The 14,485-nt window shown below is 39.4% G+C and overlaps 2 protein-coding genes across 2 annotated transcripts; both read right to left on the bottom strand.

The window, feature by feature from the left end:
- Positions 1-6,255: 6,255 nt before the first annotated feature.
- On the bottom strand, positions 6,256-9,611 carry LOC108966568 (proton-coupled amino acid transporter-like protein CG1139). Its single transcript, XM_018929556.1, has 9 exons — positions 9,601-9,611; positions 9,500-9,550; positions 9,289-9,439; positions 9,110-9,231; positions 7,386-7,612; positions 7,132-7,262; positions 6,900-7,078; positions 6,646-6,818; positions 6,256-6,543 (listed from the first exon to the last, which is right to left on the bottom strand). The coding sequence occupies exons 1-9, from the start codon at positions 9,609-9,611 to the stop codon at positions 6,281-6,283; spliced, it is 1,308 nt and encodes a 435-aa protein (XP_018785101.1). The 3' UTR covers positions 6,256-6,280.
- Positions 9,612-10,789: 1,178 nt separating this feature from the next.
- Positions 10,790-14,279, bottom strand: LOC108966565 (proton-coupled amino acid transporter-like protein CG1139). Its single transcript, XM_018929552.1, has 9 exons — positions 14,201-14,279; positions 14,091-14,138; positions 13,877-14,027; positions 13,144-13,265; positions 12,832-13,058; positions 11,655-11,785; positions 11,405-11,583; positions 11,168-11,340; positions 10,790-11,106 (listed from the first exon to the last, which is right to left on the bottom strand). Exons 1-9 carry the CDS (start codon positions 14,227-14,229, stop codon positions 10,799-10,801), a joined length of 1,368 nt encoding a protein of 455 aa, XP_018785097.1. The 5' UTR covers positions 14,230-14,279; the 3' UTR covers positions 10,790-10,798.
- Between the last annotated feature and the right edge of the window lie 206 nt (positions 14,280-14,485).

The following is a 14,485-nucleotide window of genomic DNA, read 5'->3' as shown; positions in this document are numbered from 1 at the left end:
AGTTTCGGCCATAGAAAAAAGTACATGGGTGCTTTCAACTCAGCTTCTTCCATACAACTTCGACTGGATTTTTGGTCTTAGAAWCCTAAATGTCTATTAGACAATGTTCAGTAAAAACAAAAAAAAAAATGACTACAAATTCTGTAAGATGAACTTTGCTAAGGGCAAGTAAATAGTTCAGTAGATCTCTTACCTTCTACTCCAGGTCATAAGGCTGTAGCAGACACGTAGGGGCTGATCTTCAACCAAAGACTGCTAAGCGCATGCTAGCTCCATAGGTCCAGCGTTAGAACGCTAAATGACAACGGAGATCCTACTCTTTTCCATGCCGAAGTGAGTCCTTTAGCTGCTAACTTTTTGTCGCTAATGCAAAACCACACACAATCCAATTTTCCCTGGGAACAATAAATATACAACAACAACAATGTACTTATTCTTTCCGCTGCCACTGCTTTTTTGTACCTCAAACACGTATCAACAGCGCCGACGACGGCTACGACAAGTTCTTCAAGGCAGTTTCTGTATTGTATTTGCAGTTGTTGTTAATGAAATTGTTGTTGTTGTAAATATATATAATATATATATTTATACATATCTTAATGTGTAAATATGCAGCTATCTTATGAAATTAGCGCAGCACTTACAGCGCTGTCAACGCCGCTGCTCGGGCAACGGCACGTATGAGTAAACTTACATTGCTCATACGCAGCGTCATACAGGTTAGCTGGTACAGAGGTGTGTAAGAACTTATTTCTATGCATATATATATATATATGTATGTATGTGTGCCGTTATGTAGCCTGGCAGCGCATTTGCATGAACACAAGCTCATTTCCTTATAATAATTGCTTGGTTACCCTGTCACCTCGCGCCTTTTCACTACGCCAAACGCACGAACACACTTATCTATACTCATACAGTTATACATGTATACAGTTGTTCGTGTTGCGCTACATTTTTGCATAGTCGCTTACATTCGCCTTCCACTACAATGCACTGACTGACTGACTCACTGTCTTGTCTGTCTTGACATTGCTTCTATTATACTCCTGTCTCTTATACACATCTAGATGTGTATAAGAGACAGTATCTATACTCATACAGTTATACATGTATACAGTTGTTCGTGTTGCGCTACATTTTTGCATAGTCGCTTACATTCGCCTTCCACTACAATGCACTGACTGACTGACTCACTGTCTTGTCTGTCTTGACATTGCTTCTATTATACTCTGTCGTGTGTCTGTTGCTCATATAAAATGCATGTAAGTTATGCAAGCAGCAGCAGCTCTTTGTTGGGCGGCGTTATTATCTGTTTGTCGCTTTTTGCGTTTCACCTTTCAGTTGCTTGTCTGTCAAATTACTGTTATTACTGTGCATTAGTTTTATTGTTGGCAGCATTAAAGCATTCGAGGGTTTGCACATTCTTAGCTGCTTTGTGTGTTGTCTACCCACTAATATAGTTATAGCTGCTGAGTGATAATATTTAACGCACTTAAGTGCTATTCTTGCTAAGATGAGTTGAAGTCATTGTTAATAAATTTTTATATTAAAATCCGATTTGGTGCAGAGTTCGAGCGAAGCAAAGGAGCTTCCGCTAATCAAGCGCTTCGATTTTATGTTTAGATTATGAGTTAAAAGGCTACTAACAAGAATGACGTGATTTCGGTTTAAAGACACACAAAAGACTTACCGCTCCTAATTTGGTTAAAACTCCGAAATAACAGCTCCCAGATAGTTCGTGGCCTCAACCAGATACCACCCTCGTAGTGGTGGACTTGTCAAAATCCCTTGACACAGTCAGTCACACAACGCTACTGCAGGACATCGAAAAAACTACGGTCTCTCCTGAACTGAAAAGGTGGACTATCCGTACTGTTCGAAGAAAAACTCTGAATTGGGAAGACTTAAACAAGGGGTTCCATAGGTGTCGCTGGCCGGCAGCACATGAGGAAAGGACAAAGAAACATTGGTGGCAACACACAAGGCAATCCACCGGCAGGTTCTTACCTAAACTGCACCCATATGGTCATGTGGATGCAGTGAAATGCAGACGTAGTAGCTCCAGACTTGTTCGAATACTGCACTCTGTACTACGACAGGATGCCTCTTGGTGTCTCCTATCGAACACCTGCATAGTGAGGCCCATATGTTTACAGTAAAGGAGCATAATTAACTTCTGATGAGATATTTTTGCATAAATCATTATTGCAGTCACCTGCTTGGAGCGGAACCGCTTCTTAAGAACATCAAGTGGTCATTCCTCAACTACGGCGCCAACATCAAACAATACGTCGACCAGACTTCTGACGCAACTAACTTCCGACAAGCACTGACTGCCATTCACATTGAAGCTATTAACACCTTCACCGACTCCCTCTCAGTGAATGGCGTACTTGGAATGAAATTACTACCCATTGCCGATGAAAAGCTCGAGTTGCCGCGAGAAACGAGTGTGACACTTGCGCAGCTTCATTCTGCATAGGATTAGAGCAGGTTAAACTCATATTTATCTAAAATAGATCCTGRCATATCAAACATATGTCGAGCGTGCAATGAGTCCCTTCATGACACTGATGTGTTGGCTTCGAGTTTTATACCTTTACCAAAAAACTTAACGCTCCCGATGAAGCCCAACAGCCCTTCCGACTTTATATGAACTCTTTAAAATATCTTGTTTAAAAAATGTTCGCTTTGATGGCTGTAGGAGCTTCTGCTGACATTTGTAGTTTGTCCCGTTTGAGTTATCGAACAAACAGCGATACCTATAAATCGTAAACCAGTTTCAAATGGCCGATGGATCTTTAGTAGAACATTTTTAATGTCATATTCAAGCCCAAAGAATCGAAGTCTTTTTTTTTTTTTTTTTTTTTTTTTTTTTTTTTTTTTTTTTTTTTTTTTTTTTTTTTTTTTTTTTTTTTTTTTTTTTTGTAATCAATTTAGTTCCATATAGGTCAACCCAGCTTAATCTATTCTTAGAGAGTGGAGCTTTGAATACCAAAAGAAAATCAAAAGAGGATACGCCAATGTCTAGGCAAATGATATATTCACCATCTTCGATGGATTTTTATCCCTGYCTAATCAAACCGGCGACACAATTTCTAAGCTATATAAGCTCTGAACCTTACTGTAGGCGTTAAGGTACGTTCACCATCTCTGGTTCATTCATCTCTGGCTAGGAAACGTTGACATTTTTCAACCCCTTGTGTTCTGGTCACACGATCAACGACAGTTCCCATAAGATCGATCATATCGGAGCACTCATCTCTGACACAGACATACACAGTACTTCTGCTGTCCATATCATAAAAACTTGTATTGATAAGTTTTCTGATCTTTCTTTTCAGGAATGGAAAGCAAGACATCGATGACCGGATTGCATATATTCACACCATTCGCTTCATCAAGCTTCAATTCCTAATATTTAACTTACTACTCAATCAATAATTGGCCAAAGCCGTAACGTGAAGAATCAGTAAATAGACATTTGACGCATTCCCCATTTGCTGTGATATTTCATGATTTTCTTATTCAGTTTTTGAAGTGCCAAAAAATTGGTGTATCACACACAGACGTCCGCTTCCCCAAACTCACGAATATGTCGGTATTGCAGCTAACCAAAAACTTCAAAAGTTTGCTTCATCAATTAATTACTCACACTCCTAGTCGCAGTATGTTGGTATTTTTGTTGATTGCCGAAAATTTCTTTCAATTAGCATTGAAACTTTTTGGCGAAATTGCGTGCCATATAGGAAATTTTTGGAACTATGGTTTCCGTGCAAAAGGAGGTGAGGAATTAGTCGATTTTCTTCCAAGTGACGCAATTATTTCTGAAACTCTTTTGAGAGTACACAGTTTCTGTGATTTTATGTGTTGTGTGTTGTGTCTGTGATTTCGGACGTCGGGAACTTCGACAAAACCTTACATAAAGCGACCAGTTTCTGTATTCCACTTCGGTTTGGATATTCTGGTAACGCGACAGGTCTTCACTTTTTAACTATAAGAATACCGATTATCCTGCAATCATCACTCTAAATATGACCCTTGATAGAAAGTGACTTGCACCAGTAAGCTCTCCTCCCAGGGTTTTTCATGAGAGTACTCGCGTCAGTAATCAGTCAAACATCAATGGTCTCCACTCCACAACAATTTAACAAACACAAATTAACACAGAAAAAAAATAAAAATAAAAAAGAAAGTAGCAAAACAACAAAGCACGAAAGTCGCAATGCGAAAAGTAAAATCAAAAAAAGTACAAAACTTGTTAGAGTTCAGGCGAAAAACGATTGTCGAGAGATTGGTAGCCAACGGCAGCCTTTATATTGTTTTCTATATAGGGGAGCACTTTGGTATGATTGGCGTGTTGCAAATTAAAAGGCACTTCCGCTTTGATTTGATTGGATCAAGCGCTTCCAAAACGCGTTCGCGACGCTTTAATTTCAGTATGGCCAGCCATAAAGCAATATAGCATATGTGGCACCAAGGATACCGACATAGAAATAGCCTAAAAATAGAATCATGCAGTCAGGTTAGGTTAGGAAGGAAGGGTAACCCTCTGACGCTGATCTTGAAGCACATTATTCTTCTTCTTCTTCTTTACTAGCGTAGACACTATTTAAGCGGTTATAGCTGACTTTATAACAGCGCGCCAGTCGTTCTTCCTTGGCGCTGTTTGGCGCCAWTTGGAGAATCCAAGTGTAGCCAGGTTCTTCTCCATCTGCTTTTTTTAACGGAGTGGAGGTCTGACTCTCCCTCTGCTTCCCCCGGCGGGTACACCGTCGAATACTGTCAGTGCTGCAGTGTTTTCATCCATACGGACGACCTGATCTAACCAGCCTGGCCGTTGTCTCTTAATTCGATGAACTCAATGTGTTCGTATATCTCGTTCAGCTCATCGTTCCATCGTCTGCCGTATTCGCCGTTGCCAATGCGCAAATAAATCTTTCGCAGAACCTTTCTCTTGAAAGCACGCCGACTCAACAGATGTGGTCGTTGTCCATGCCTCTGGGCCATATAACAGGACAGGGATGATGAGTAGAACTTGGTCTTTGTTCATAGAGAGAGGACATATGTGTCCTTTATCGAAAGTTCCAATATCAAAAATATAGTCTTAAAGGCGGTTTCAACCTGTTCATATGGGCACAAAGCCTCAAAAATTGTCATGTAACCCATTGCTGATAAAAGTAAACGATGTGGATATACAATGATGCACTAATGGATAGTTTTGGTGGTTAATGAAAATGTAGCTTTACACTGAACAGCCTGAAAACCACTCAGCGRACCTAATGGTATTGACTTCCATCCAACGCTTATTTTTCATTGATTTTMGTAAAGATCAGGACAAAGTCAATAGTAGTAGATCATATTTGTCCACTGCAGGGTACAGGAAGTGTCTATAGGAAAGTATTTCGAGAATGATGGCTCAACCCAAAGTCCAAAATTAGTATAGCAACCACAGGTTAAGTGCTTTAAACCTTTGACACTGCAAAAACACGATCGATGATGCGACAACTACCARATAGACTTAGGGTGGGAGGCTTCTATTAAGGCTACTGCCGATAGGGTATCTCAAGTACAATTGTAGCATTTTCGGGTCCGAACAAACGTCTCCTGCTACATAAAAAAATATTAGTAAGACCGTTCCACGACAGTAGAGTCTATATAACTGGAATATAACCGAATTTTTAAACGGCAAAGTTTTTAAAATTCGTATTAGTTGCTGTTCTCCTAAAGTAAGGCTCATTCCACAGTATTACTTCTAAAGCGTGAAGAATATTATATGAAATTCACACATTCTATGCTGCGSTTTCAAGGACTGTCATCCACGAAAGCTATTATAAGCTTTAAGAAATTTAACATAAGTAAGGACCTATTCAAGGAAATGAGCTTTTAGCTATTTGTCTTTAATAAATATTGCTTTGTCTGACATAGAAAGCTTTCAGTATACTAGCAAAGCTCTAAGGTTAAAGTTAAGGTTAAAGTTAAACGCCAAMGCTTTTAAGAGTTTTCATTATACCAGCAAAGCTCTAATGGAAAGTTAAACGTCAAAGCTTTTAGAAGCTTCAAATGCTTTAACGAAAAACATGAATAACCCGTTGAGTTTTGAGGTATAGGTAAAAAAGCTTAAGTTACATTATTATACGTTATGTCTAGTTATGATTTTAGCTATAGCTTTTCGTAATAAGTAAAATAAAAAAGCTTATTAATCAAAGTTCTACGGCCATAAGAACAAAGTGGTAAATAAAACTGCATGTCTTTTCTTCAACGCAAATATATTTTTCTAACCGGTCAAATTCGTACCGCTAACATAAAGTTTCACCATTTGTTCGATTGGCACRTAAGAACCGGTTATGCCACCAACAACACCGAACAATATCACGACAAAACTCAGTAGTAGATGTATTTTCATAGGTCCATAACCCTTTTCATAACGAATCGAAATATCAATGATGGCAGGAAATATAAGACCCAGAAAGGAGAGGCAGAATGCGCCGACAAAAGAAAGAATTAAGGTTAGGTTCGGCCAAGCGACGGCAAAACCAACTAAAAGGAAAGAAAGTAAAGCGAATAATAATAAAAACTCATATTTTTTAAAATATATGTAATTTTATAGCTACCATAAATGGGTATAGGGTTAATAGTTACCCGACAAAATCGCCAAGCAAACACGAAAGACCAATTCTAACACGAATGCCTTACTCTCAGACACCTTCGGCTTTAGCCAATTATTCCACATGACATCGATGGGCACATAGCCCTGCAAAGGGTGTGAGATATACATGGAAAAGGCGAAAATTACGCGCGCCGAGTTGCCGAGTCTAAAATGTTAGTAAAAGTAGGGTTATGTGCTTACGAAAAATTGAAGAATTATAAGTTAATGGAAAATTTAAAAATATTACAACTCGTCATGCGGCAGACTCTGCAATATTGCCGACTTGATATCATCACCATAGCGCCAATAGCCCAGCAAACCGAAGACTAGCTGCAGCAGTATAACAAAGTAGATACCTTGACTCAGCACGCCACCTATGCCGACATAGGACTTTGGTTTTTTCATGTTCGCCTCAAGCGATACGACCTAGACCAGTTGCAAAATGAAGTTAGGTTAAGTTGGAAGTATTTTAGAGTTACCAAACCAGGCGCCTCAAATGCAAATAATGTGGCACCTACAAATAACGGATACAAACGGAAGTCTTGGAAGGCTTTCAGCTCTACAAATGGTTGCAGATTACTGGACATATAGTAGAAAATAATGCCGAAACCTGGAAGAAAAAATCTTGATTTGTTATTATTTATTGGCCTTAATATGACAGCCCGGAACAGCTGATTCGCTCACTTCCTCTAAGTTTACGAAATCTAACGTGAAAATTAGTTTCCAAACTCACCAAATATTAGAGAAAAGTTGGCTGCCATCGCAAAWGGTACCAATGATTTCAAGTTCGGCACACAGTAGATAAGACATAGCGGTAAAATCTCACACAACATATATAAACGGCTATCCCAAATGGTCCAATAATGGTCGCCAAGATCCTTAAGACAATTTGCTATGAAAACCACATAAACACAGCAGGAGCCGAAGTGATAAATGAAGAGTAGAGAGTTCACCATGCAGCTGAAAGTAGAGAAGAGAGTGCTTTGGATTAAACTGAACTATATATCAAAGTGAAGTAGCTAGCTGGACGCAATTCAGTCAAACTGAGGATGGACTATTTTATGCTTGCGTCCGTGAGATTTGTCTGACCTAAGTCGCCCACATATACTTGCAATATCGAGCTCATGCTCGACAAAGCAATAATCCTGACGGCTTTCAATCATATTCCAAAATTTCGGAACACTGTTTCTTCGAGGGATCACCCTACAGATGCCAAATATACCAGCTGCTGTCAAGCCGGATACGTCTGGTTAGGAAGTTTCTAATTTCTTTGAATATTGTTGAGGATTTTGGTGTTAGCTCTGAACTCCTACTTGGTCAATTATCAACATTGACAAATCCATTTTCTTCAATTTGGATTAGGATGTCCCACCCGACAGTCAGTCAGCTGCTATCAGACGTATCCATTGTGAGAACTTACTCAATTCCACCCATCGGCTATCCGTGAGGTTTGTCTATCCGAAGTCGTCCATATAATGTGTACAATATAGAAMTCAAATTCCATAGAGCGTTAAGGCCTTTAAATCAAATCCCAAAAGGCTGAAAGTGAATTTTTTCGAGGTGGGCAGTCTCATCTGGGAATCAAAATTTTGTAAGACGACTGAAAAAGGATTTTTTCGAGCTGATAACTGAAGTCTCATTTAAGGAAGCGCGATGGGAAATAGGAATCAATTCTCCATCGCGCTTCCTTAAATGAGTCCAGCCTTATCAAAACCAATAACAGTTCTCGGAACTAAATGTAGCGTAATCCTCAATATCACCGAAATACTAGCAAAGTCGTCCCAATTCGTCGAATCGAAATCAAGAATAGTCCCTAGCCACCCTTATTAGACCACATGTCTGACGAAATGGCAAAAGGAATTTTTTCTTCAAGCTGTGGGGAAAATGAAGTTCAAGGATTTTTTCAATATAGAACTCAAATTCCATAGAGCGTTAAGGCCTTTAAACCAAATCCCAAAAGGCTGAAAGTGAATTTTTTCGAGGTGGGCAGTCTCATCTGGGAATCAAAATTTTGTAAGACGCCTGAAAAAGGATTTCTCCGAGGTGGGCAGTCTCATTTAAGGAAGCGCGATGGGAAATAGGAATCAATTCTCCATCGCGCTTCCTTAAATGAGTCCAGCCGTATCAAACCAATAACAGTTCTCGGAACTAAATGTAGCGTAATCCTCAATATCACCGAAATACTAGCAAAATCGTCCAAATTCGTCCGAAATCGTCGAATSGAACTCAAGAATAGTCCCTAGCCACCCTTATTAGACCACATGTCTGGCGAAATGGCAAAAGGAATTTTTTCTTCAAGCTGTGGGGAAAATGAAGTTCTAGGATTTTTTCCATCGAAACCTGGACTCTATTCCATAGAAGAGACCTAAATTTYCAAACTCTAACTAAACACCTCCTGAAAACTGTTTAAGGAAATCGATTTAAAAAACGTGTATTAAAATCCGAACTTATACCAACCGCAACGTTCCCTGAAGTCCGCGTAAACAAGGCGGACCTTCGACTATCGCTTCGACAACGCCCTCAGCATAGGTATAGAGTGGTACACGACGTCGCTTTGCTATTTCGTAYATGCCATACATCTGAAAATTTCAAAAACTAACGTCACTTTGAGGATTTCTTCAACTCCAGATGCTTACCAACATTTGCTTCGAATATAAGACAATGATACCAATAACAGTCGTACTAATCAGCGCATTTAACCAGCCGGCATTGCGAAAAGCCATTGGTGACACCAAAATACCGGTGCCAATTATAGCTTTAATAATATTCGTCAGAGCGCCAATATTTCTGGAAGAAATTGAAATGTGAGTGTGGAGGAAGGGATAGGAGGAATCTTCATGAACTCACGAAATCGGATGGGCAACTTCGCGGTGCTCATATGGATCGTAGTCATCTTTTCTAAAGAAACAAAATGAGATTTTCAGTAGCAGTAAACAGCAAGAACTTACGACTCGGCCATTARATTTGTATGAAATATTTATAATAATTTCAACTTTGTTCTTTGACAAGCTTGAAGTGTGTGACTGCTGATAACTGAAGTTTTTGAAAGTGAGAACAAATTTAGTGGTAACAAATGAAAGATGATCGACGATACTAAAGGGACGATCTTCTTGAACTGCAACCTAGTCCCAGACGACCATACCGTTGTTATGTATTAATAGCCGGCTCAGCAATTACCTTGAGTTTTTTCAGCAACTTTTTTGAATATTTTCCCCAAGTAACGTGCTTCCGTAGGTAAAACCTTAGGTGGTTGATGAAAGAATAATTTTGGAAAGCGGCGAGAATAGAGAGAATAGTGAGAATAGAATTTTAGGTAGAACTCCRGTCTACTTTTGAACAAATCCCAGAYTTTTAGGCGGACGAGCGATATTTTGAGAATCAGCAAACAATTACTCCTCCCTGATAACAAGTCGTCGTATCCACCGAAATTTCCCTTTCTTCCCTTTCGCTGTTTAGCACCAATTGGAGATTCCAAGAGTAGCCAGATCCTTGACCACCTAGTCTTTCCAACGGAATGGAGGCTTTCCTCTTCCTCTGCTCCTCCTGGCGGATACTGCGTCGAATRGTGATGAAGTGATGRAGTCATGTGTAGAAGTTCACTCAAGCGAGAAAAGTTCTCTGAGCGCCATTCACTTGAGAGTGGCCAGAARCGATTCATATACTTACATATGTAGCACAAGAAGCTCACGACTTTCGATCTTAGACCAAGAGAAAATCAAATAGCATCCATTTKAAGGCTAGCTAAAGTGAGAAGCGAATCATCCTTCCCCAGCGTTGTGCGCTGGCAGGTCTCAACCACCTAAAAAAAAAACACCACCAATGTAAAGAAGAAAACAGCCTTGAAAGAAATTCACAGTACTTTCCACAGCAGTGAGAAAAGTCGTCGATTCCAACTAAAATTCCGAGTACACTCAATTGAGGTCGGCGAAACTTAATTATTATAATGCTTCTTCGAATTATTTAGTGAGGTTGGAGCTAATGCTGCTCTATTCTCTACAAGCTCTGTTAAAGTGCTCCACATAACATTACCGAAGAGTCACAGATTTTCAACGGCTGTACCATTGTGATCCATTTCCAACGATCCCAACTGTGAAAAACTGGTTCCACAAATAAAATGACAAAACACAAAGAAACAACTTTCACCTTTTAAATCAACTCAGTATATTTTTCATTAAAAAATCCATAATATATTGCCTTCATCATGTGATCTACGCGGGTATACGTAAAGATCCACTCCTGTATGGACACATATGTACCAATTATAGCGCCGATCAAGCCCAAAAAYCCCACCAGCAAACTCGTCAGCAGATAAATTTTTATGGGACCATAGCCGGTTTCGTATTTCACACAAATATCCAGAATAGCCGGCAATATTAAGCCCAGAAATGACATGCACAAAGCGCCAACAAGCGAGAGTATGACTGTCAGTGAGGGGCASGAGACGGCGACGAGCACTAGAATGAGACCAACCACATAATGATACATAAAAATAATTATTTTTCACTAAATACAGACCCGAAGAAATGGCGATGAAAATGCGKAAAAGCATCGCCAGCACAAATTGATGCTCCTCAGCCACCTTCGCTTTCAACCAATTGTTCCACACCACATCGAAGGGCACGTAACCCTGCAACGGATGCGAGATGAAGATGGAAAATGCAAAAATTACACGCGCCGCTGAGGCGGGTCTATAGTTAAAAGCAGATATTTAGTAGTTGCATACAATTTTCAACAAAAATCCAAAACGCTTACACCGTATGAAAGGGTATATTTTGCAGAATAGTCGAGGCAACATCTTCGGCATAACTCCAGTAGCCGAAGAAGCCGAAAATGATTTGGAAAACAATAACGAGCAGCATGGCTAGCACAAAAACGCCACAGAAGCGTCGAAAATGTAAGGGATTTTTCATATTCGCCTCCACGGAAACGATCTGTAAGGGAATACGAAAAATTATAATCTTAAAATGAAAGCTGAAAGATTGCAGAAATTCGTGGAAACAACCAAGCCGGGCGAATCCAAAGCGAACATGGTGGCGCCAAAGAAAAATGGAAAGTAGTAAATGTCCTGCACCATAGTCATCTCAGAGAACGGGCTCATATCCGTGAAGATATAATAGAATAAAATGCCGAACCCTGTGGAAGAAAAATTACATATATTATTATTATTATGCACTCAAGATCAGATTTAAGCTRAACTGGATTCGGATTCAATTTTCGCACACAGTTCAAATGGATTCATCCGAGTCAACTTAACTTAACTTCGTATATATAGTTAACAGATCCATTGAAAAGTCCCCGGAATACTATAGCAAAATACTTTTTTTTACAAAGTTCGTATTTTGTATTTTGCGGCCGGTTTTCGGCGATTCCGTCCTCCAAATGGTCCAATAATCGCTATTGATGGTCCTTCCTTTTTCAAAATAATAATTTAAAAATATGCCATGAGTCGAGTGATTGAACTAAACCTTGAATTTATTATTGAAACAATGCTCCGAATCATCAACTCGTCGTTGTTTTCGGTCAAACGTGAGCTTGCATGGAACCCACTTAGCACAGAGCTTTCATATACTCACATAATCACATAATGCACTCTTCTAGGTGCCCACTGAGTTCACCGTCTACAGTCTCCTTTTGGTTGTTTTTCTTGAGGCAGTGTCCGAAGCAGTGTTCTACGTTGATATCCAAGAAAAAAACAAAGACCAAACTCTATGACGGAGTGACTTCATTATTCCCGTCCTGCTATATGGTGGCGATGCATRGACAATGACTTCATSTGATGAGTCGGCCTTAGAGGTACTTAAGAGAAAGGTTCTGTCCCAAATTTAAGAGACAGCGGCTGCGTGGCTAGGTCATGTTATGCGGATGGAAGAGAACACTCTAGMTTTGACGGTTTTCGATTCCAMCCCAYTGGAGAGGTCAGGTGAAGAAGGACCTCTCTGCATAACCGAGTCAGCAGTGTCTTCGCCAACAAAGAAGAAGACGAAATGTCCGAAAATTTGTCATAAAGCCAAGTTTTTGTTTCAACAAATCGATATTCCCTTTTAAAAGCAATATTTTATCAAAACGCGAAATTCTTTTTTAACCATTTTTTCACAAAATGACATAATTGACAGGCTATTGACCAACTATATGTCAGGCTGGGGACTTTTCAATTGATYAATTATAAATGTTTTACCTACCAAATATTAAAGATATAGTCGCGATAAGCACAAACGGTGTCAGCGCTTTCAAGTTGGGTATGAGGAATATCAAACATAACGGCACAATTTCCATTGCCATATAAATGCGATTGTCATGCTCCTCCCAATAGTAATCACCGAAATCCTTCAAGCAATTTGCGATGAACACCACGTAGACACAACAAGTGCCAAAGTGATTGGCGAATAGCATTACATTTACAATACCGCTGTAATTTAATTACCGAAAAAATTAATTTAATTAAAAACAAATGAATTAAATAAGACAATTTATGGCAAAGCCAAAAGCATCACCTGATCAAATATTGCAACCAACGCAGCGCCGGTGGGCCCTCCATCACGCCGATCAGCATCGCTTGGCCRTAGGTTAGCAGCGGCACTTGCTTGCGCTTGGCCAGCTCATACATGCCAGATAACTGTTGAAATRAGACAARCAAAAGAGTTAACTKCGGTTGCACCTTACAATGAAAATTGTATTTCATACATGAACTTCATTTCGATCGATCAGCTGCTTTTATATGATATAGCGGCCCGATTTCCTGGCTAGKAAAGACGTGTGCAAAATATMAAATCAACAGACGGACAAGACTAAATTGACTCGACTTTACAACAGCACGACAGTCCCCAGGTGGATGTGTAGAAGTTCACWTAAGTGAGGAAAGTTCTCTGAGCGCCATTCAATTGGAAGTGGCACGAAACGATTCTACTACATATGGCACAAGCAGCTCACGACTTCCGTTCTTAGACCAAGAGGAAGCCAAAAAACTTCCATTTGAAGGCGAGCTAATGGCGCGAGAAGGCGATTCATCCTTCCCCAAGGTTGTGCGCTGGGTTTGGGACTCACCACGTAAAATAAACACCCCCAAACGAAAAGGACAAAACAGCTTCGGAATTATATACCTACATACATACATATATAGGTATTTATAGAGTGTTGAAATATCTTGGGGAAACTTAATATACCCTGTTCAGTCTATAAACAACATTACATTCCATGTCAAATATCAACAATGCCTTAACGAATTACCAGAATCAGTTTCGAGTGTATTACGAAGATGCCTATTATGTTCGTACATATGATGGCAGGCAAATAGCCGGCATTTCTGTTGGCCATGGGCGCTGCTAGTATTCCGGTGCCCAGTATCGCTTTGATGATATTCACAAAAGCGCCGAAATCGCTGCAAGATTTACATACATATTGACAGGTAACTTTTTTTTTTTTTTCGGAAATTTCATTTTACCTAATCGGATGTGTTACTTCGCGGTGCTCGTATGGATCGTAATCATTTCTAAGAGAAACGGTTTTTATATAGTACATGTATTAAGAATGAGTAAAAATCTGAAAACTTACTTTTCAGACTTTTCTGATTTTTCAGCCATTTTCAGTAGTTGCAGTAATGAGAGTAATTGGAAAAATGTATTAATGTAACTTATTTTCTTTTAGCTGAAAAGCCAAAGGGTGCTATAAGATTTTGGTTTTACAAGTTTTGAAATTTTCCCAGTTTAGTGTATTCAAAAATACTAAAAAGCAACAAACTGGTATAATAAGAATGCAGTTAGTTTCACTTCACAACAACTTTAAAGAGTAGGAAATCGAACAAGCAAATGGTATAAACGAAATAAACTGGTATAATTT

Source organism: Bactrocera latifrons, unplaced genomic scaffold, assembly GCF_001853355.1.
Source record: "Bactrocera latifrons isolate USDA-ARS-PBARC rearing strain unplaced genomic scaffold, ASM185335v1 scaffold_164, whole genome shotgun sequence".
Classification (NCBI taxonomy): Eukaryota; Metazoa; Arthropoda; class Insecta; order Diptera; family Tephritidae; genus Bactrocera; species Bactrocera latifrons.
The sequence above is the reverse complement of the archived record's forward strand: the minus strand, read 5'-3'. Positions and strand labels throughout refer to the sequence as shown.